We start from the raw sequence: 23,282 nt of genomic DNA on the forward strand, positions 1-23,282 counted from the left end.
TGTAGATCATTTTATATACTGGAGATAATTCATCGTGGTACTGACAGAAACGGAAGTACTTAAATAATTTAATAAGTCAATTAATTTTCCTCTTGTTAACATTCAAAGTAGAAACAACCAAATACTCTTCGCCTGGAGCTCTCAGCTTTCCCAGGGTGAGATCACTGTGCCCTGGCTTATTTCAGCCTGGTTTGGTGAAAGCTGGGAAGAGCTCTCTCTATGGTGGGACTCTGTAGGCTGCTGAGGCTCTGAGAGTGCTATCTCTCAGAAACCGACACCTGATGGTAGATACAGATTAGCCTCTTCACACTCTGTAACTAACACAGGCACCTCTCCAATCTAAAAGCAAACATTCTTTGCACATTAGCAATAAGACACAATATGTAAAAGCTGAGCATAAAAAATGTGGCTTGTTTTACATTATATATAAAAATGTCAGGTTATATCAATGAAGTTTTAAAATTTCAAAAACTTAACTTTTCTCATCAACAATACAATCGAGTTAAAAAGAGTACACGTGCTCTATTTGCTTATATAATATTCCTCCTTTAACTTTACTTTATTGAAGATTAGAGAGAGAGAAAGAAAGAGAAAGAGAAGGCCTTCACAGCCTCCCATTTCCCCCTCCCTTTTAGCATCTTTCCTTAGGCCTGGGGCCTGGGTGGGGACGGGGCACTAACCCCACCTGGCACTAACCCACAGCTGAAGTTAGGTAGCCTACAGTTCTTCCAGCACTTCTCACCACAACTCTCTACAATCAGGTTTTTCTGTCCTCCACTCCGAAGAAATGGCTCTTTTCAAAGTCACAGTGAGTGACTTCTGTGTTGCCAAACAAAATGCTGAATTCTCAGTCTTCGGTGCACAGACCTATAAGCAGCAATCCGCACGAAGTCAATTCTCCCTCTTTGACGCATTTTCTCCATTTGGACTCCAGGACCCAACTTGCTGCTTCTCCTCCCCCATGAACCATTTTTCCTGTGTCTCCTTGGTTTATTTTGCCTGATCCTCTATATGCTTTTTCTCTTTTCTCAGTGATCGCAGTCAGACCCAGGGCTTAAACTACCATCTATTATACACTGAGCATCCTCAAAATCGTATCTGCAGCCTGGATTTTGCTCTAAATGCCAGGCTCCTATATCTACTTGGCTACTCAACATCTCTACCCAATATCTAGCAGGTCTCTTAAAACTTACATGTCTAAAACCGAACTCTACTTCTCCCCATGATCTGTTCTTCCTGACGGTTCCCCAGCACAGGAAATTCAAACTCCATTCTTCTAGCTGCTCAGAGCAAACATCACAGTGTCAGCTCTGATTCTCAAAATCTCATGATTTTCTGTCATGCTTTATCATCTAACCCATCAACAGATCATGTTGGCGCTACCTTTAAAGTCTCCAGAACATTAGCAGTCCTCACTTCCTCCACCCCTTCTACCCACATCTAAGCTGTCCTCTGCTCTCCCCTGAACTATAGCAGGAGCCCCCCTGTTGGTTTGAATTTTCACCCTTGCCTCCTCATGGCATAATGAACCTTTTAAAACAATTCAGATAATACCACTCCTTTGCTCAAAACCCTCCAACAGTTGCCCATCTCATGTAGAGAAAAAAATCCCATCCCTACCATTGCTGAAGGAGCTGCGTGACCCACAGTTGTATACCCTTGACCTCACCTCCAACCAACCCTCCTTACCCTCATCCCACTTAGTGTCACCCAGCCAGGACAAAACTGTTCTCAGCTCTGTTGTAAGAGTCTAACTCCAATTTCCTCTTGACTTGCCTCTTTCTTTCACTTGATTCTCTGCTTAAATGTTACTTTATCAGAGAGGCCTCCTCCCTCCCAACATTCTCTTTCCCTTTTCCTGCTTTATATTTCTTAGCATCTGTCCCACATGAAATATTTCTCTCTCTTCTGACAAGAATGCAGAGTAAATGAGAGAAGGGGCTTTGCTGGTTCACTGCTGTATCTTCAGTGTTTAGAACCACACCCTGAACTTAGAGGGGGCGGGTGGGTGGGAGGTGTGGCTTAATAAATATTTGTTGAAGGAATGAATAAATGACGCAGCTGAGAGAGAGAGTGTTCAGGTCATGATTACTTTCTTTCCTTACTTTGGTGCATGGTAAATAATCTCCATGAGGAGAATACACTGCTGACAAGACAGTGGCAATTTCAAAGCAGAAACAAAAAGTTAGAAGAGGAACAAATAACTAGACTATGGTTCCTACTCAAGGATGGTATAAGAATCACCTAGAACATTTAAAAAATACACAGGCCTAAGCCTAGCCCCTGAAGCATCTGATTTAAGAAATGAAGGTGGGGGCAGGGCAGCTGTATTTTTAAAAGTTCCCCAAGTGATTCTGATGTCCAATCCCTGTTAAAACCACTTATTCAAAGGAAGTGCCTCAAAAGGCATGTGGTACACTATGCAGTAAATAAAATAACACACTTTTTTTTTTTTTCAAACCCACATACCTGACTGGGGACTCAAAAATATAGATGTTTTTTGTTTCTTTTGGTCTTCATGTAAAAGCACTGCCTAAAAAACGAAATAGACTGGTTTACAAAGTCGAAAGGAACAGCATCCGAAACAGCCTGAAAACTGTAACCAAATCCAAGGAGAGCTGAAATTAGGCATGTGGGTGGCAGAATTTTGCAAGTTAATCAACAAGCAAGACACATCTATCTGCAGGACCCCTTAAAGCACACCTGGCGAGCTGGTGCCCAGCAAGCTCACCGCACCCTGCGCCTCAGGCAGAGCAGAGGAGCCACGAGGATGGAGACAGGGCCTGGGGCAGCCCAGCGCCTCCGAGCACCCGGCACAGAGCTGCTAGCACTCAGTGCGTGTTTGCAGGAGAGACGGAGGATGGGAGGGCTTCCTGCTCAGGCCTGAGCTAGGTTTACCTGAACAAATGTGCCAGTTGGTCTCAAAGGGCTAGGTGAAGAAGGGGATCCAAATACAGAGTCAGATTTAGACAGACCTGAGAAAGAAATCAGCACTTGTTGTTCCTACTTTAAATTGAAAGTAGCAGCCCTGTTTCAAACTTTCACAGAAAGATTTTCTGTTGATATGACAGAAACTCTACTCAGTATACTGTGTGGACAAAATCATAACGTACTGGAAGAAATGAGTGGGAGCAACATAATTTTCAGACAGAAAGAAGCTGATTATTTTTAATTTTGCTCTTGGAGGAAATTCACCATACTCTAGCCCCATTCCTCCCCTTTTTATTTTACTTTTATATTATGACTACTTGACTTAATGTGAAAACACTGCAGTCTGAAGAAACCAAGATTCTAGTGCTTTCCATAGCTTTGATAATACCCCATCCCTGCCCCAGGATATCCCATCTCTCTTTGATTTGCTACTGCCCCGTAGGCAGCCAGCATCACCACTCTAACTACTTTTTAAAAAAAATTTTGGTCAGATCTTAGTTGCCTGACCACAGATTGGCCCACAGCAGTGAAAGCGCCCCTAGTCCTAACCACTGGACGGCCAGGTAATTTCCTGCTCTAACTATTTTGAGAGCTTCACTAGTAGGCAACTTAAAACTTGCTACCAGCTAGAAAGAAGAGATCCATCCAAGCTGCGGGAGGACAGGGGCATTCCTTCACCACTTTGTTGTACCAAAGAGGAACGCAATGCTCCTGCTCTGAGTAAACACAAAACCTGAGTTTTCTGAAGGTTAGCCTACAAAAGGAATTTTGGTGAGACTGTATTACATCTTATCTATACTGTTTACAGTTTCCTCATCTGTAAACTGGAGACATCAATAATACCACATTTAATGGGGCTGTGGTGAAAATGAGATGAAATTACCCATCGTAAGTGCTCAATGAATGTTAGCTATTGCTTTTAATTTCTTATAAACATTTTACCTCTTATAATTATAAAAGAAGATCATTTTATTCTGCTATATGTCCCTTGTTAGGGCAAAAAAGTTTGAATTTGAATTCCTTAGAAGTAGGACAAGTTGAAGCTGTAACTTTCATAAACATTTAAGTCCTATTTTAAAATCAATAATGAAAACAATTGAAAAATATACTTCTTTTCATATAAGCTCATTTAAAAAAAAATAAGGATAGCTGATCTAAAAATTTTCTACCTTAAAAAAAAGAGATACTATATTGCTGATATGATATCATACAATGGAAGAGAGGTATTAGTGTTGCAGGAACAACAAGGACTAGCGTGAGTACTTTAAGGAAGCTGTCAGTGCTGACATTTTTTATGCTGCACATAAACATTTACAACTGAGGACAGGAAGAGGGTTACCACTTTAATCAAAAACATTATTTCTCAGGGTTTCATTTCCATGCTAATCAAATTTCATCCACTTTCACAGGGTTGTTCTGAGAAAAGAAAGTGAGAGTGTATAAACTGCTTTGTAAACCATAACTTATCCCCCCCCACACAAAGAACCCTTACTCTTAATAGTCTGTTAAAAAGATGCCCATAACGGACACTTCACCCATTTAATAGAAAAAGTGGATTAAGATCTGACAACTCAAAGGGGCAAGATCTATGGATGATTTTCAACTATGGACTGATAGTATCCATATATTTTTCCTCGTCATAAGACTAATCATGCTCACTGCAGAAAATTATGAAAATGATGAAATGCAGACAATCCTCTGCAGGTAGAGGCACCATTAACTGCGTGACCCTTCTACTTCTAGTCCCCTTTCTAGGCCTGTGCGCATGTATTTAAACAACAATACAAGCGGCTCCTGCACGCACTGTGTGGTGTCCTGAGGTCACTCCCCCATGGCCCGGCACTGCTTCCATTTCAGAAGTGCACACACTGAGTAGCAAAGCTCAAGTGGTAGCTTGTTTTCTGGTCGCTTAGGTTGCATTTTTTTAGGTACTGGGGATTACCAGGTCTTCGATTCACTGATAATCTTATCAGAAAAGTCAACCGAATGACTCTGATAAGCCTCTCAAAAAACCAGCAATAAGTGTTCAAGACATATAGAGGGTCAGAAGTAAAGGCAGGAGAGGTGGGTTCACCTTCTTAAAAACAAAATCTTTTCCAGTAAATAGATCTGTTAAAGAAATAAATATAAATAAAATAGTTAAGAACTCTAAAAAAGAGATTTCCCTTGAGATGTGAGTGCAAACATCAAGGTGTGATGGGTGTGCATACCTGAAGTGCCTTTAAACTGTGGGCATTCCTTTTTAATATGCCCTTCTCTTCCACAAATAAAACAACGTTTTTCTCTTAAGTCTTTGTCATCTTGTCTCTTCCATTTTTCCACTGGTGGCCTGAGAATTTTCTCTCTCCCCAGGTCAACAGCTGCCCTCACTGGCTTGGCTTTCTGAAGTGTGCACTGCATGGGCTTATCTTCTTTTGTTGATACCTCCCTCTCTGTGTACTTGTTTTGAATTTCTTTGTCTTCTTTGCTTCTTTTCTCTTTGTTCTCGGGGTATCTTTGGTTCAGGGTATCTTCCTGATCTCGCCGTCGCCTCACTCTGTAGAAGACACAATATTAGTAGGAAAAATCTGAACAAAAACCTAAATAAATTCCTAAGACCACTCCAGGTTTAGGAGACAACCAGATATAGAAGGCATCAGAGGGAAAAACAAGAATTTAACAATTTAAGTTCATCTTCGCTATTAAGAAGCAACCTCAGGGCTTAAGGGTGTAGTTTTTTTCATTTTCACAAGTACTCTAGTGCTCTAAAACCAGTTTTTGCAATTAGTGGAACTCCTTAATTTAATACCTACTCTGATACTGATGCAATGAAACTCAAATTATCCTTGGAGTGATTTCTTAAACCTTTCTGGCCCATGAGCATTCTTTACCAGCACCGGAAACTTGAGACATGAAACTTTAGGTTCACAAGGAAACAATGGTTATAAGGAGATTTATGTTCTTAAACTGTCAAAATTATTTCTTCCTTGCCCTACATGATCAGTGACTATTATCTGAATAAAAATAAAGTACTAAATAAGAGCCTTGAATTCCAGATGGTGACTTATTTTAAGTGGCATGTTTTTAAATGAGAATATTATCATCCAGTTAAAAACACCACCACCACTCCAAAACAAGAATATGTCCCAAACAAGCAACCAAAACCATGTCCCCCTCTGCCCTCCTGCAATCATTATCCTAAGAAAGCACGGTGACCAAATTGAGTAGGTCACCATAGCAATTATTAAGAATTAAAATGCATACAAGTGAAGGGTACTACAGTACCCTGAAGTATTAATGAGTCTAAATTCCCACATAGTACACCCCAGTTATTGTACATAGAAGGGTAATTGAGATCCTAAAAAAAAAACCCATTTTACTTTTCATTGACTGAAATGATTTTGAACTTCTCACTGCTGTAAAAGGGAAGAATTTCAGTTTCCTCTTTTGTTCTTACATCCCTGTTGGAGAGTGTGATAACCAAATGATCAAGTGATGATTAGGGCTGTGCCCAAAATTAGGAAAGGTGACCGGGCCTGGAAGACTGTCACCTGTACACCCTAGTTAATCCTAGTGATCTGCACTTAAAGCCATGTTTTAAGTCACTTCATTTTCATGGTAAAAAAAGCTCAAATTTATCTGAGAACTGCTGGATTTAATACAAGTTTATTTTCTGTTACAAGAGAACTTCATTTAAAAACTGGTACAGTAAGAAAACAAAAACAAAACCACCCCTCTTGAATACTTGCTTACCTTCTCCTCATAGGACAGTCCTTCATGAAGTGTCCAATTTTCCCACAAATTCGGCAACATCTATCATTTGGGGCCAGCTCGCCTTCAGTTAGCACATCTGGATCAAAAAAGTACTCCTAGCAGAATATAAATACATAAAAATCTGAACTATTAATATGAGATCCAAACACAAAAACTAACCAATATTAATCAGGAATCTCACTGACACACCAACGTCGACATATTAATTTTAATAGTTATTATTATATTGCTTAATTCCAAAATCTAAAACCATTAAGAGGTCTAATCAGGATAGGCTTACCTAAATTCATTTTTGTTTATTACTATTCATCATGCAGAACACTGTTTAACCATAAAGGTAGCTTGTTCCCTTGCACACTTCTAAACAAAAGCATTACACATCCCTGTGAGTCAGCTTCCTAGGACTTGGGGGAAGCTGAGGTCAGGTACAAAGACTTCATTTTCTCATAAAATGAAAAGGCTAAAACCTAAAAAGAAAGAAGCTATGTGCTGTTGCTTTGTTGTGGCTTCTGAAGGAAAATATCAGAGGAAAGGAAAGACAATGGTCTGGACTCTAGCCTCTTTGCCACCAAAATTAAGGTGGGTACCAGCAGAAGTGGCATCACCTGGGAGCTTGTAGGACATACAGTCTTGGGCCCCACCCCAGACCTCCTGAATCAGAACTTGCATTTTAACAAAACCCCCAGGTGATTTGTTTGAACAAGTTTCAAAAGCACTGGTGTAGAAGACCACCACAGCAGTATCTAGCAAAAACTAGATGTAGATATGTAATCAAATGCTGAACATGCTTATACACCCAATAACTTAAGGTTCATTTAAAAAGTCTTTATTAAGAAAATTAATGAAGGAAAAAAACCCCTTTATTTTTAACATAAAACTCTCTAGTTCCTAACCCCTTCCCGTTTTCTCTCACTGAAATGAATTTTTATAATGCAATTTTGTTTTGTTTTTAATGAGTGTGGTTCCATAAAAACCTGATTATTAGGTTATATGAGAACAGACAGATCTTTAGTACAGGCAGCACTGACTCTCTCTTGTCCCATTAAGGGATTTATTACTCTTTGCAAGCAGACTGGAAAAATCTAGATGTCATATGAGGGGGTGGGGGATGTCCTTAGATATGGGCAAACTGGGTTTGCAGAGGCTGGTATGGAGCTGAAAGCTTGGTGGGACAGCAGTGCCACCAATGTGTGTTACCGAGGAAAAGCAGCAGCAACAAAATTATTAATTTTCCCACCCAAACTCCACTTCTGGCTATCTCTTCCTGTTCTCCTGATAAATGGCTTCAAAACAGGGATGTTTATTAATAGGTTTTTATGTTGGCTAGACTCACCAAACTTCCAGAGTATTTAGATTATTACTGAAGTAATGTATACAAATTAGGTGCTTAAATGGCTTTTCGAATTGGTTTTTTGTATTTCCAACACTTACCATTTTTGAGGGGTAGTCCTTTGGAAATCCTTTGACTGGAATACCAAATACTCTTCTCCCATTTATAAATGCTTTCATTATAAAATTTGTCACTAAGAAGAAGAGTAAAGGCTCAATTAGAGGGATTAAAAGGAAAAGAGATGGCATTAATATTTATAAACAAAGTAACTTACTTTTCCTTGATAATCCAGCTCCAAGATTATGATTCAAATCAAATGGATCTAAGTAAAGAAAATTAATGAAAATAAAAAAAGATAATCAAATAGGAAATACCAGTATTCATACATAAAGTGAGGTCTATATAACAAGAAACTGTTACATACTTTATCATTAATAAAAGTATTAAATGACTGCCTTTTTAATGAGATTTAAGTCTATAATACAACTAAGTAATATATATATTCCTAAATATAAGGCAAGTTTTCCCCCAAAAGTATCCATCAGAAAAGAGGGTATTGCTTTATATTTGAATCCTTAAAGAGTCCTTCATATTATGAGAAGGTGCTTCATTTTGAACAACAAAATCACAACAACAAAATCACAACAACAAAACTACCTAATCATGCTAGTTTTAGAGGCATATAGAGGTCACAAATATATTTAAAACATTTTAGTACTGAATGTTCCTGCTAATTAACAGCCTTTAAAAAATCATTTTAGAAAATAATTTATCATGAAGCTCATAAAACATAAGATAAATTAAAACATACACAGACACACACACCTGTCCCAGTAGCATACCAATGGCTATCTGGATCTCAATTTCCAGTAAAAGCTTTATATAAAGACTCCTGGGACTTCCCTGGTGGTGCAGTGGTTAGGACTCTGCCTGCCAATGCAGGGGACACGGGTTCGATCCCTGGTCCGGGAAGATCCCACGTGCTGAGGAGCAACTAAGCCCGTGCACCACAACTACTAAGCCTATGCTCTACAGCCCGCGAGCCACAACTACTGAAGCCCACGTGCCTATAGCCCATGCTCCTCAACAAGAGAAGCCACCGCAATGAAAAGCCCGTGCACCGCAACGAAGAGTAGCCCCCGCTCGCCACAACTAGAGAAAGCATGCACGCAGCAACGAAGACCCAATGCAGCCAAAAAAAAAAAAAAAAAAAAGACTCCCGTATGATCTTTTTTTTTTAATCAAATGGTTTGTGTTAGAATTTTATTTATTTATTTATTTATTTATTGGCTGCGTTGGGTCTTTGTTGCTGCGCGCAGACTTTCTCTAGTTGTGGCGAGCGGAGGCTACTCTTCGTTCCGGTGCACGGGCTTCTCATTGCGGTGGCTTCTCTTTGTTGCAGAGCACAGGCTCTAGGTGCATGGGCTTCAGTAGTTGTGGCACGTGGGCTCAGTAGTTGTGGCGCACGGGCTTAGTTGCTCCGCGGCATGTGGGATCTTCCCGGACCAGGGCTCAAAACCATGTCCCCCTGCGTTGGCAGGCGGATTCTTAACCACTGCGCCACCAGGGAAGTCCCTCCCATATGATCTGAAATGTCTGCATCTCAAATGTCTTAGATAGGTATATATACATGATGTATCTGAAATATTATTTGTTAGATGATCCAAGAAGTGGTAGAAATGAAAAAAATGCTGATGTCAAAGATGTATGTGAGATCTGAATAAACTGGTTCATGAAATAAATTCAGGTAAAGCATTATTTCTAAGTCAAAATACTATATTTGATTTAAAATAAATATACACAGAATAATTCACAATTTAAACATTATGTGTAGATATTTAATTATTTCCAATAAATGTCTAAAAACATATTCAAGAAAGCAAAGGAGGGCTTCCCTGGTGGCGCAGTGGTTGAGAATCTGCCTGCCAATGCAGGGGACATGGGTTCTAGCCCTGGTCTGGGAAGATCCCACATGCCGTGGAGCAACTAGGCCCAGTGAGCCACAACTACTGAGCCTGCGCGTCTGGAGCATGTGCGCCACAACAAGAGAGGCCTCGACAGTGAGAGGCCCGCACATCGCGATGAAGAGTGGCCCCCGCTTGCCGCAACTAGAGAAAGCCCTCGCACAGAAACGAAGACCCAACACAGCCAAAAATAAATAATAAATAAATTAAAATTTAAAAAAAAAAGAAAGCAAAGGAAAAAAAAACCCCAAAACCTTTTTTTGGGATCATCTCGTTAAGAAAATGGAGGATGTATATGGTACCTACAGAAGGAGTAAAGAAGTAAAAAGAGGCATTCCTTATGGTTGTCTGTTGTGCTTCTAATGTATAATAACTGGGGTATACCATTTGGGATTTAGACCCACTAACAGTTTACTGGCGCATAGGACCCTTCACTCAGTTTAACCCTATACTAATAATTGCTATGAGAAGGTTACCTTTCTAGTAGGTTTGGTCATGCTTTCTTCTGGTGATTTTTATGTGTGTGCTATGTGGAAGTATTTTTGTTTGTTTGCTTGGTGTAGCAGAGATACTACGATATTAGCTATTGTACAAACACTACAAACTACCACCACTGAAATTTCTCAATTCTAGAATAACCAGTTAAAAGTCTTCCTTCTAATATAGCCTATTACTAATGGCTCGTTTGTAAATAATGTAAAGTTAAAAGCAAAAGATAATGAGGCTTCAAAAAATTAAGAAAAAAATATTAATAATTGGCAGACCATAAGAACCCCCTGTGATAGTGGAAAGGTTTAAGACAAAGTTCTATGTTTTTGACATATCAGATACCAAAAAGTTAAAACTGTATCTATAACCCATTGTCATCTGAATTTAATTTTACAAATGTTCACAGTATTTTAATACTGTCAATAAGCAGAAGTAATGATAAAAGCATAACCTAAAGTAACACATTATTTAGGTGATATGATTATATTAAATAAAAAAAGACCAAAATCAACAAAATATTTCTTAAGCCATTTCTCAATTCATTTTTAAGCATTTAAACTCCATTTTGTCTTTAAAACTAAAAATCCCACAAATTGATCATTTATATGTGGAATCTAAAAAATAAAACAAACGAATGTAACGAAACAGAAACAGACTCACAGATACAGAGAACAAACTAGTGGTTACCAGTAGGGAAAGGGAAATGGGGAGGGGCGAGATAGGGGTATGGGATTAAGAGACACAAACTACTATATATCAAATAGATAAGCTACAAGAATATACTGTACAGCACAGGGAATATAGCCAATATTTTATAATAACTTTAAATGGAGAATAATCTATAAAAATATTGAATCACTATTTTATACACAGGAAGCTAATATAATATTGTAAAACAAGTACACAACAATAAAAAAAAAACCAGTACTGAGCAACCATTGAAAATAATTTGGTGAATATATAAATATATATATAGTTAATAAAAAATCTACAAAGATAGAACAAAAATCTCTCAAAGTGGAAATAAACAATCAAATATCAATACAAACACAATGGCCCATGGATCCTAGCATTCAAGGAAGGCTTCAGCATGGGTGAAATAAATGTCAAATTTTATATATAACTACTTATAGGTAAACTCCTCCATCAATAAACAGCAAATAAGGATCTTGAAAATTGACTTTTGGTGGCACTCTTCAAACCCTCACTTAGGAAGGTTTTAAAAGTCCCACTATTTTGAAGCTGGCTTACCTCTATAGCAACCTTATTCTCCAGTACCTGTTAAACATAGGTAAAGGACTTGTCATGGTGAACAAAGACTTTTGGATTTGTGAGAGACCCCACGGGAGGGCATCAGCCATTTAAAAATAAATCTTTAAGCTGGAAACAGACAAGTCTGCCTGATGTGGACAGTAACGGGATGGCTGCAAGGCGCACCGCGATCAGTGGCTCATGGCTGCTCTGGAGGAGCTCTGCAAGGATGAAGAACACCCTCACAGTTCAATCTCTATATTCTATTCAGTTTTAAGTTTGATTTTATTTGTACCTTCAATAACAATGTATTTTGATGTCCACTGTTTCTTAAAAGTTGTAAGCAGACTTTTTCTCCTGATGCTAATAACATGTTCTTTAAAATCAAATTCCTCTGTGTAGAAACGAAGAAGTCCCAACCATAGCTGCCCAACAGATTCTGTATTTTTTCCATATTCTGGCCAATAGGTGGGCTAGAAATAGAAGGAACAAGAGATATCATGCTCTATAGTAAAGTGTTAATATCAATAGTCATTTGTATCTTAGGGAGTAAATCTGGATTTATTTTAATTAGCTAGAGTTTAAATACATAAAAATACAATTATATAACTTTTCTTTTATATTTTAAAATATCATTTACATGAGTTTATTAATCTCTACCCTATGACTTGGAGACAGAAAGTCCTCAGGGTTTTAAGTGCCAAACCTCAGAATGCATGTTTGTGGAAGAATCTGGAAATAAATTTTAAGAGCCTTGGTGACACCTGATTATTATATCTCTGTAACTGAGAGTCTTTCCAAACTCTCTGTAGGAAACCACAGGGCAAATATTTGTTCATTTGGAATAAAGTTACTTGACCATTTGGAATTATTAGGCATTAAAGAAATCCTGGATATAGTCCCTAGAAACTCACCTGGCTTAAAAAAAAAAGTTTTCAACTTCAAAGGAATCATCTGTATATGCTATTTGTTTTTCACTATCATAATATAAATAAATATTACAAGTGATAATATAGTTGTTGACCAACTACACTACAGAATAGTATAGGTAACTTTCAGTCAAGGATGTAAAAAATCTTTACTATTAAAATACGTACCAGTTCATCTATTTGATCAAAAAAATAAATATTCCAGCCATCAACAAATATTTCAGGTTTCTTTTCACCTTTGTATATCTGAAATTAATTTTTAAACTATTAGTATGGATTACAAACTTAATGCATTGATACAAAAACTTGTAGGAAAATAGTAAAAATTTTAACTACAGAACCACAGAATTTTAGAGAAGGAAGAGGGCTCAAAGATCACCCAGCTCTACAGATGAGAAATACAATTTCTTTTACTAATACCTCTTGAAGGACAGGAATGACTGGTGGGTTCCTCTGCTGGAGAAAATATAGCACCATAAGCGTGTATGCATATGACGATAAGCTGCCTCTAGAAGCATCGCCAATATCGCACATCTGGGGGGAAGGAAAAGGAGGAACAAAGGAAAGACCACCAATGTCTTCTGCTACACTTGCATCTATTCTATTGTCACTAAGAGTAAGGTGCTTCTAGAGGGCACTAATATAAAAATTACATTTTCAAATGCTAAAATATGCCAACAAAACCAAATAAGACCAACCAAAAAAATAAATAAATAAATAAAAATCAAAGCAAAACAAACCCCAACAAAGCTGTGGAACTATCAGCCAGAAGCTATGTTAGGTTACCACGTAAAATTTAAGCAACAAAATTTTAGCTTGCTGAGTAGGGCTTCTCAAATAGTTAAAAGAAGCATTTGACATGGCTATGGTTCTTTAAAAATACACACTTTTCTTTTTCTTTTTTTAATTGAAGTATAGTTGATTTACAATATTATATTAGTTTCAGGTGTACAACATAGTGATACAATATTTTTATAGACTATAGTCCGTTTAAAGTTATAACAAAATAGGGAATTCCTTGGAGGTCCCGTGGTTAGGACTCTGCACTCTCATTGACGAGGGCCCGGGTTCAATCCCTGGTCAGGGAACTAAAATCCCACAAGCCGTGCGGTGAGGCCAAAAAAAAAAAAAAAAGTTTTTGCAAAGTAATGGCTATATTCTCTGTGCTGTACAATAATATATCCTTGTTGCTTATTTACTTTATACATAGTACTTTGTGTCTCTTAATCCCATAATACCCCTATCGCTCCACTTCCCTCTTCCCACTGGTAACCACTAGTTTGTTTTCTATATCACTGAGTCTGTTTCTGTTACGGACTTATGTTTTCAACAGGGTTGAAGATGTAATGAAATTTCCTGATAAATCACAAGAGGAAGCATACTCACCTTTGTAAATACTTTCATGGTATAGCACAAATATTTCACTCTGGGATCAATGGCTGAATAAGCAGATAAGAGCCTTGTGTTATGAAGGGCCTGTTAAAAGGGAAATTACACTATAAGTCTACCAGTTAAAAGAAAAAGTTTTAAGATGGAATATTCTGAAAAGGTTTACACTGTAATTCATTCTAGGATGAAGACATTTAGACTGAAACTAATATTTTTCCCCTGAAGACAAACTTCATTAATTTACTAGGTAAGAATTATAAGTGACATCTGATCTCAGGCTTCCTTAGTCTAAACATTCCTAGAAAATATGGGCTATTAAAATAATCAGTTCCATTTAAGTCAGTGTAAGATCTGCATCCCCCCCGCCCATTATTAAAATTAAATGTCCTTAGGGGCCAGAGAGGTCCCATAAAGCCCTGAAACAAACCAGGTATGAGACCAAAGATACACACACACACACTCCAAAATTAAAACAAAGTTCAAGCCAAACAAAAAGCACTTGCCACTCTGACCTCATTTTAAATGAATACTAATATTAACTCAATTCTATGTTATATCCCCAGTCTCAGAACACTGCCAGGCACTTAGCAAGCACTCATAAATAACTATTGAAAGAATGAACTGGATGAAATGAATGGTTTAATTTTACTGAAAGACTGTGTAAATTAAGAGATACTTGTTCCCCTTAATCACCATAAAGGAAAAGTCTAAAGAAAATCTTACCAATGTGTTATACAAACTGATGTCCACTTCCAGACCACTTCTCAAATGGAAGAACTTTACAATTGGCACCTTTGCTGTTGTAATAGGCAAGATGTTTCTCAGCCCTAGGTTGGGAAATAAGATAGTGTCATTAAATACAGCAGCAGGGGATATAAGTTGCTCTTATGTTAATGTGGGTCACTAAGACTAGTCAAAGAATTCTCTGTTATTAACAAACATCTGGGAAGACTCTTCTGGCAAAGTTTACATTTGTTAAAACACATCAATATCTGAAGTACAAGAATGAACAAGGCAGCCGCTGCTCTTCAGGAACTCAATGGATCATGTGCATGTGCATAGGGCTGTCAGTCTGATAAACACCACAACAGAGGAAACTACTACAGAATCTGGACTATGTGGGCCCTGCCTATTCTCTCTATATGACTACACATATAATATGGAGAAAAGCCCATAGGGGTAATCATCAGAATCCTCAAAACAAAAATTACTCATCCTGGAGCTAGAAGTTATGTCAGTAAAAGAAAGGAATCAACTTCAACAGAGAAGTAAATTGCTTGAGCTAGGCTTTGAAAAAGAACAGGCAAAAAAAGAGAAGGCTGAGGGGATTTACCGGGCAAGGAAAACTGCACAGGGAAAGGGTAGATGCCTGAAATAGAACGGCATGTTCAGGGAACTTCCATGGAATTGTTCAGGCTACAGAGTGGACTTGAGGGAAAGAAATAATGAGTAATAGGAGATGTGGTAAAAACTGGGAAGAGTCCAAATAGGGAACATATACATCCTTAGAGGCAAAGAAATGCCAATGAACTGGTATAAGTTGGGGAGAATCACTGACCACATCTATTTAGACAAGGTCCCTGGCAATGGATAGACTGGAGGCACCCGGAAGAGAGACTAAGTGACCATTATAAAAACTGACCTGGCAGAGAAGCAGTAAGACATGTGTGAGAGCATCCATAACTGGATGGGTTGGGGAAGTAGAAGTAGGGGTGATAAGGGAGAAGGAGGGCTGTAACAGTAAGACCATTTCCTGAGTACCTAGATTCCTTTACAAACATTACCTCCTACGACCATTCACCCTCACCCAAAAGATGAGGAAACAGAGACCCCGAGAAACGAACGTGCTTAGGAATGTGGAGCTGGGATTCAAATCTCGGTATGACTGAATCTACTGAACCTAGTCTAGGACAGGCTAATTATCACTTCATTCATTTTGGTGATTCCAAGGAAGCCAATGTCAATAAGCGAGAAAGAGGATTCAGAAGGACGAGCAGGTAGTGGTGGCTGTAGCAGAAGGGAGGCAGTAAAGAGAAAGATGAGCTCATCCTGAGATGTTGAGGTTTGAGCTCCTTCTGAGAGAGTTAAGTGGTGATAGCTAGAGGGCAGATACCTAGTGGTCTGGAATTTAGAAAAAAAGTACACAGATGAAAGAAATTTCAGCAAAAATGGTCTGTGCGGGAGACAGAAGTCTAACACACTGATAGGGAGGAGAGGCAAGGAAGCTCGTACTTACTGAACACTTAGCGTATGTCAGGCCCTGTAGTTTAATGTATTGTCTTTATTTTTATTTTTTTTTAAATTAATTAATTAATTAATTTATTTTTGGCTGTGTTGGGCCTTCGTTTCTGTGCGAGGGCTTTCTCTATTTGCAGCAAGCGGGGGCCACTCCTCATTGCGGTGCGCGGGCCTCTCACTATCGTGGCCTCTCTTGTTGCGGAGCACAGGCTCCAGACGCGCAGGCTCAGTAGTTGTGGCTCACGGGTCTAGTTGCTCCGCGGCACATGGGATCTTCCCAGACCAGGGCTCGAACCCGTGTCCCCTGCATTAGCAGGCAGACTCTCAACCACTGCGCCACCAGGGAAGCCCTGTATTGCCTTTCTTAATCTTAAATGCTATTACTGTTGTTCCTGCTTTATAGACGAGAAACTGAGTGCTCATAATGAAGTTGAGTGACTTTTGGGGATCACACAGCCAGAAAGCGGGGACACAAGATTTAAAACTAGAGAGTCTGATTCTAGAAGCCCCATTAAGTACTTTGCTATACTGGCTCTAAATTAGATATCCTTTTTCTCAATCTCCTTCCCATCTAGAATTTGACCCTGTTAACCAGTATGACACTTCTAAGCCTGTTCTCTAGGATTTATTCATAGCACGTCATCCTGGTTCCTATTTTACCATTCCAATAGCTCCTTTTTCAGTGTCCTTCCCTAATTTCTACACTCAAGAATTAAAGCTTGGTCCTCAACTTCTCTCAAATGATCCCATGGAATTCGGTTTTATTCTTGGCTTCTGTCTCTCTTTCTTCCTTCAAGCATTTCAATACAAAACTGTTTCATTTTGTTCTTCAATCCTGACAACTCCATATTTCTAACTACTTGCTGTACTGTTAACTCTTGGAGATTATAGCTTCATGGCACGCTGGTGTTCTCTGCAAACATTCCCACTTCTCAAGTACCCAGACAACAGCCTGAACCCTTATTTCCTACTTGTAGGTTCCAATTCTAGGAAATTTCCCTTTGGAATCTCTCATATCCTTTTCCTTTTAGGATCACTGGCATCTGGTTAAGGTCCTTCTGCCCTGTCACTTAGATTATATCTTCCCTAAGAGTATACCAGCTCCCTAAAAAAGTTTAAGTTTTGCTTTTATTGGGTTTCTCCCCTCTGAAGAAAGTTCAGTGGCTTCCAAATATCTACAGACTTTACCTTATCTCCTAATAGTTCCCACTTGAAATTCCTCTCAAAATGTACCAATCTTCTCACTGTCCTACAAAATATATTACAGTGATTCTCGCACTCACATCCATGCATCTTAGAAATGACTTCTCTTCCTATCCTTTTCAAATCATGTTCATCATCATCTGAGATCAGAAAAAGCCCATCTCTTCCATGAACCTCCCTTACCCAACTCTTTTCCCAGAATCTCTCTCTCCTCAGAAGTTATTTAATACTTACTGTAGTTTCTACAACTCATTTTAATAAATGAATACTACCACACATTGTTACATAGCCTGTGAGATTATCTTACCTTTGAGATCTGAAAGCTGTCAAAGATCTGTATAGACTTATTTTTCTACCACCCCTAAGTGCCCAACACAGTGCTGAGCACATAACAGGTACCCAATAAAATACGTGGGGAGACTGCTTTCTTAATCATAGTCCTATAGCTATTATTCCATTTTTGTTCCATGCAATCTGCATTATATTGTAATCTGTCTGTAAAAGTCATTTCTAGTCTAAAAATGACCTATTTTTAACATGGTTCATTCTTAGGAAATACACACAGGTATTTAGGGGAAAGGGACGTGATGTTTGCAGCTTAATCTCATATGGTACAGAAAAAAATTGTGAGCAAGCAAGAGACAGAATGATCAATCAAATGTGGTAAAATGTTAACAACTGGTGGATCTGAATGAAGGATAGACAGAGTTCTTTATACAATTTTTGCTGCTTTCCTTTAATTTTGAAATTATTTCAAAATCAAAAGTCAAAACCTAGCTCAGTACTAAATAACTAATAGTCACGGAAGCTTAGCAATTTAGTTTCTTTGCACAATCTTTAAAAATAAAAATAAAAAAGCATATGATCTTTAGAGGTAACATTCCCAAAATGCTTATTTCAATGACCAAAACAATTATATCAAAGCATATTAAAAAAAATACTGATGCGCTAGGTTTTCATTAGGAATAAACCAAAATTAAGTTTTTTTCCCCTGTTATTTAAATAACACGGTATCCTCTTTAAACTCCTAGAAATAAAAAATGCAACAGGGACTTCCCTGGTGGTGCAGTGGTTAAGAATCCGCCTGCCAATGCAAGGTACACGGGTTCAAGCCCTGGTGTGGGAAGATCCCAATGCCGCAGAGCAACTAAGCCCATGCGCCACAACTACTGAAGCCCACGCACCTATAGCACGTGCACCGCAACAAAGAGTAGCCCCCACGTGCAGCTACGAAGACCCAATGCAGCCAAAAATAAATAAATAAAATATAAATAAATTTATTAAAAAAAAGAATGCAACAAAAAGGGGCATTCCAGGTGCATATTTATGTGTATGTATGTATGTATGTATGTGTGCATGCCCACGCTGTGAATTTAAGTCTACTCTTGACTAAGATATAAGAAAGCTTTTCATGGATGGCGCACAGATTTTAAGTTCCACAAGGCAACGACAATATCTTGCTCACTTTCATTTTCAACTCTTAGCACAGAAGTTTGATGAACCACATTTTAAAAGAAGACTCTCACTGTTAACAGCATCCATAGCTGCCTCTGACAAAGAGAGGCAGGAGAATATGTTAATGGCATTTCAGCTCTGCACACAATTTACAGAATCTATACATTTTACAGCTGTAAATACTTGTTCAGGGTCACACACAGCTTAACAGCTGTAAGTACAATCCATCACCCTAGTCCATGGTGCTTTCCACTACACTTCACATCACTGCTAGCAGCCCCTACACTTTGATTTACACAATGCTGATAAGGCAAAGTGATTCCCAAAATTTCTTGCGTGGTATATACTTTGTCTTGAAATAAAACTGACGGAGGCAAAAACATGCACACACATATTATAACCAATTCCTCAGTTTTTCATACTTAATCACATAAGATTTTTTTAAAGACACCAATACCATAAATGTTATATGAGCCACTACACTGTTTCATTGGCATTCATAAATTCTAAGTATGCAAAACACTAATAAAAAAGACAAAAATATTTTTTAGAAAAAGCTTATAGAGGTACCTGAATGTTTTTTGAGGACTCTTGCCAATTCTTCAATAGTTCTTACACAGTCCAAGCCCTGCAACAAAAATGGCACAAACAAACAAACAAACAAAAAAAGGCACAAACTACTGAATCAAAAATGGAAGACAGGTTCCTAACCTGGTTATAGTTTCCATTTCCTCCAGAAATAACAAAATTAACTTCAAATTATTCTACATACATTTTTCCCTTTTAGGTGAGCGTTAATCCTCATTCATAGGAATATCCTAAGGATATGGAAACCCTCATTGGGTTGCTCTTGGAGGCACAAGAAAGGCTGAAATCAGTGTCTCCAGAAAAGTCTCTGAACCAGCGAGGATCTCCATTTTCCCCCCCTATGTAATTATGTCACTCAGAAGTACTCTCTATGTGACAGAATTAATAAGAGGGAGTTTCTGTGGCCCGTCTTATTCATTCCGGGTAGACCTTCATTATACTTTAATTAAGAGCTGAGGAAGTGCTGTGGAGAGTAATTAAGCTCAGATTATTTCTCCACAGGACTAGTAAAAAATATAATGCACAAAAAGAAAGTCATACAGGAAATATGAATAATATTTCAAACATTTAAAAACATTTGGGCTGAAACATTAAGTCCTTCTGATGGCTATATACTTCCCAGAATATATTTGGAATTTAATTTAGAAATGCCCTCAAGACTAGTTTATTAATCATGTAAAAATCCAATCTTGATATGTATTGGGTTGGCCAAAAAGTTCGTTTGGGTTTTTCCATAACATTACAGGAACACCCGAACGAACTTCTTGGCCACCCCGATATAATCAGGTCATTCCCTATATTGGACCCAATCTTGCTTATCCACCTTATTCACCACAGTCATGCTAGGTAACTTTTGACTATTTTCCCAAACCAGATACATCCTCAAAGGATAAAAACTTGAAACTCAAAACAGGCATGAAAAGATCCTGAGCAGCAGCAGCATCACTCCTCTGGATACACAGCATCTGGACTGTTATCAATAACAAATTCCGTACTTCTCAGACTGCACACCTTTTCAAAAGTATTTTACATTTTATAAATGCCTTCATATCCATGAGCGCTGGCAAACCTTTTCTGCTTTGTGGACCATATGGCCTGTTGCAAGGACTCAACCCTGAAGTTACAGAGTGAAAGCAGATGTAGACAATACATACGTGAAGGGGTGTGGCTGTATCCCAATAAAAACTGATACTGACAACACAGGCAGCGAGCCATAGTTCCCTGACTCCTGACATACGTGATCCAAGCTGATGAGCACAACAGTCTCCTGAGGCAAGAGGATCTCACTTCCATATTAGAGATTATCAACCAAAGACCACATGTTTAAGGACTGACGAACCAGGTCTGTCTTGAATTCAGTTTAGCACTCTCCTATCACTGTACCACATTGCCTGCCTACTAAAAAACTTCTCAGAAAACCTTACGTTGGTATATTTATGTACCTGAGTCAGCCTAGCGGCTACGCCGATGGGACACTAGACAGGCTGGTTTGGCTTTGTAGACTTCCCAGATGTTGCTTTCAAATCTAATTTGTACTACAAGTTGCAAGCAGAAGCCTTTCTACTCCTCACATTCACTTCTCAACTTCTAAGTTACTTGACCAGACAGACTGTGCCAAATGGCATACTCCGTATGATACACCCTGATAAATTTGGAAAATACCATGCTGTATTGTCAGTCAAGATTGTCAAATCACACTCCACAGCAAATGGAAGTTTTACGTGGTCACTGTACCTCAGCAGTTTCAAGTCCATTAATTGTCATACAGACGTCAAGGTCACTCTGTTTGAACCCAAATCCATTTTTGGAGGAGCCAAACAAGCTCAGTTTAGTTCCTGTTAGGGATATATGAAAAGTCATACCTAATTACCTGAGTACGTTTAATTTTCTGATCGAAACAACTCTCTCATGAATCAAAAATACCCAGTTGTTAACTGTCCTATAACAATCTCATTATAATTATGTTCTTTTATTAACTAGTCATTTATTATAAATTACTTTCTCTCAAAATTTACTATAAATAAATAAATACAAGCTATAGAAGACATGAAAGATTATCAAATGCCACTTTCTTCTTAAATGCAAGGACATTTCAAGGAAAATGTGGATCATCTCAGCTCATTTAATAATGTAAGCTTACTACTTTCTAAATAAATTCACTTTTTATAGGTCTGAACTTTGACTCTAAACCTAATACTAAATGAAGTTCACTTGTGGTATCTGCTAAGCAAAATACTACACTGCGTCTGTCTTTTCTATTGGCAAACTAGGATTGGGAAGACCAAAAACCACCCTAGGTATATCACAAAACAACTGAAGCCCTGTCCCCACCATCACTGCAAGAATGCTTTCTTAGTCTCAAAATTAATGTTGTTGTAACACATGTACTCATTCTGAAGGAAAGTCACACTTTCTTTTCTTAAAGGTAAAAAATTATTTACCTGGAAACTCTTGTCTTATGAAACTTTCTAGGTTTTGCCGAATATGTTCACGTGCTTGATCTTCTAAAATAGTTGGAGAAAAATCCTCTGTTTAAAATAAACAGATACATTCAGAAACAAAGATTGTTCACATTCTCTGAAAAACTATATTTTTAAATAAAACCTAACTGGCTTTAAAAAGAAAATAAAGAAAACTCTAAATTTTGTGTGTCTTCTCAGTAGACAGCATTAAGCAATGTAAAATAAAGATGCCTTTTGAAAGAGTCTATCACCAAGAACTGCTCCTGAGACGTAAACCAGTCTGAACAAGGGTTCTGCTCCTGGGTTCACAGAGACCCAGAGCCCTATGAAGGCAGCCTTCAGGGAACTCTCCCAGAGGGTGAACACAATAGTTTGTGAGCATGTGCATATCTATGTATTTTTTCTAAAGAGAACCAATAGTTTTCTTTCATCACTTACACTCTCTGAAGAGGTTTAAAAAAGAAATCCCTGATTAAGAATAAGTGTTTTCTGGCACAGACAGACATCTCAAGGTGCAGCAATGTGATGTATCACATTCTTCCACTCTAAGCAGCTGCCATGCATCTCCATCGAATGTTTTTTCTTGTAGAACTTTGTATCTCTGTATACCAACACTTCCCCAAACTGGTGTTCCTTAAAGGGCTGTTATAAAGGTTATTAATTAGCATTAATTAAAAAGTATTCTACGCTCAAATTTTGGAAAAGAGTTACATAAGACTAAACAGTTAAATAAGTTCTTTACCATAGCATTTCTCAGAAGGCTTCATTATGCTAATGTGCCCTGAAAACCTCTATGGGAGGGGGCAGGATATAGTTATTCCCTACTTGACCTATGGAATACTTCCTGTGACGAAATACGATTAATGGCAGGCACCTAGAAAAACATTTCAGGGAATACCAGTCAGGAAATGACAGTACTCCAGTCTTAAGACTTAAAAGATTCTCCCTCCGTGTCTTTCTTTAACAATTTTTTATTGCATGTCCCAAATGGAACAGGATACATAGAGCACTGTGGATACAATGGAGAATGGAACAGACTTAGCCCCTATAATGAAGCTAACAGGTTAGTGATTCAGGTAACTCTTGAGAAAATGCCAATTTAATATTTTGACAAATCAAAAGAAATGTTAATAACTTACTATAACACTGAATGCAAACTTGATCTAAGATATTTGAAAATTTGGGTGTTAATGGTGGCAAAGGTTCCAGCTGGATTCTTTTGAAGTCTTCAGGACAGTCCTTCTTTAGATGACCCTCTCGTTTGCATAAACTGCATACTACTGTAGGAGACTGCAGGAAG

At 38.2% G+C, this 23,282-nt stretch overlaps 1 protein-coding gene across 6 annotated transcripts in view; it reads right to left on the reverse strand.

The window, feature by feature from the left end:
* Positions 1-23,282, reverse strand: part of TUT7 (terminal uridylyl transferase 7) — a 59,617-nt gene that overhangs the window by 9,034 nt on the left and 27,301 nt on the right. For 3 of the 6 annotated variants that reach the window (XM_061200565.1, XM_061200564.1, XM_061200566.1), the window contains exons 14-28: positions 23,122-23,272; positions 21,962-22,048; positions 21,255-21,355; positions 19,503-19,560; positions 14,760-14,863; positions 14,034-14,123; positions 13,068-13,181; positions 12,816-12,893; positions 12,014-12,191; positions 8,289-8,336; positions 8,116-8,207; positions 6,664-6,779; positions 5,142-5,467; positions 2,899-2,975; positions 2,470-2,533 (exon numbers count right to left, since the gene is read on the reverse strand). In XM_061200565.1, coding sequence (XP_061056548.1) covers positions 2,470-2,533; positions 2,899-2,975; positions 5,142-5,467; positions 6,664-6,779; positions 8,116-8,207; positions 8,289-8,336; positions 12,014-12,191; positions 12,816-12,893; positions 13,068-13,181; positions 14,034-14,123; positions 14,760-14,863; positions 19,503-19,560; positions 21,255-21,355; positions 21,962-22,048; positions 23,122-23,272 — 1,684 coding nt within the window. Of the gene's footprint in view, positions 1-2,469; positions 2,534-2,898; positions 2,976-5,141; positions 5,468-6,663; positions 6,790-8,115; positions 8,208-8,288; positions 8,337-12,013; positions 12,192-12,815; positions 12,894-13,067; positions 13,182-14,033; positions 14,124-14,759; positions 14,864-19,502; positions 19,561-21,254; positions 21,356-21,961; positions 22,049-23,121; positions 23,273-23,282 lie in introns of those variants that run through there. The other 3 variants (XM_061200569.1, XM_061200568.1, XM_061200570.1) reach the window with 3 other exon arrangements.

This window comes from Eubalaena glacialis, chromosome 9 (assembly GCF_028564815.1).
Source record: "Eubalaena glacialis isolate mEubGla1 chromosome 9, mEubGla1.1.hap2.+ XY, whole genome shotgun sequence".
Classification (NCBI taxonomy): domain Eukaryota; kingdom Metazoa; phylum Chordata; class Mammalia; order Artiodactyla; family Balaenidae; genus Eubalaena; species Eubalaena glacialis.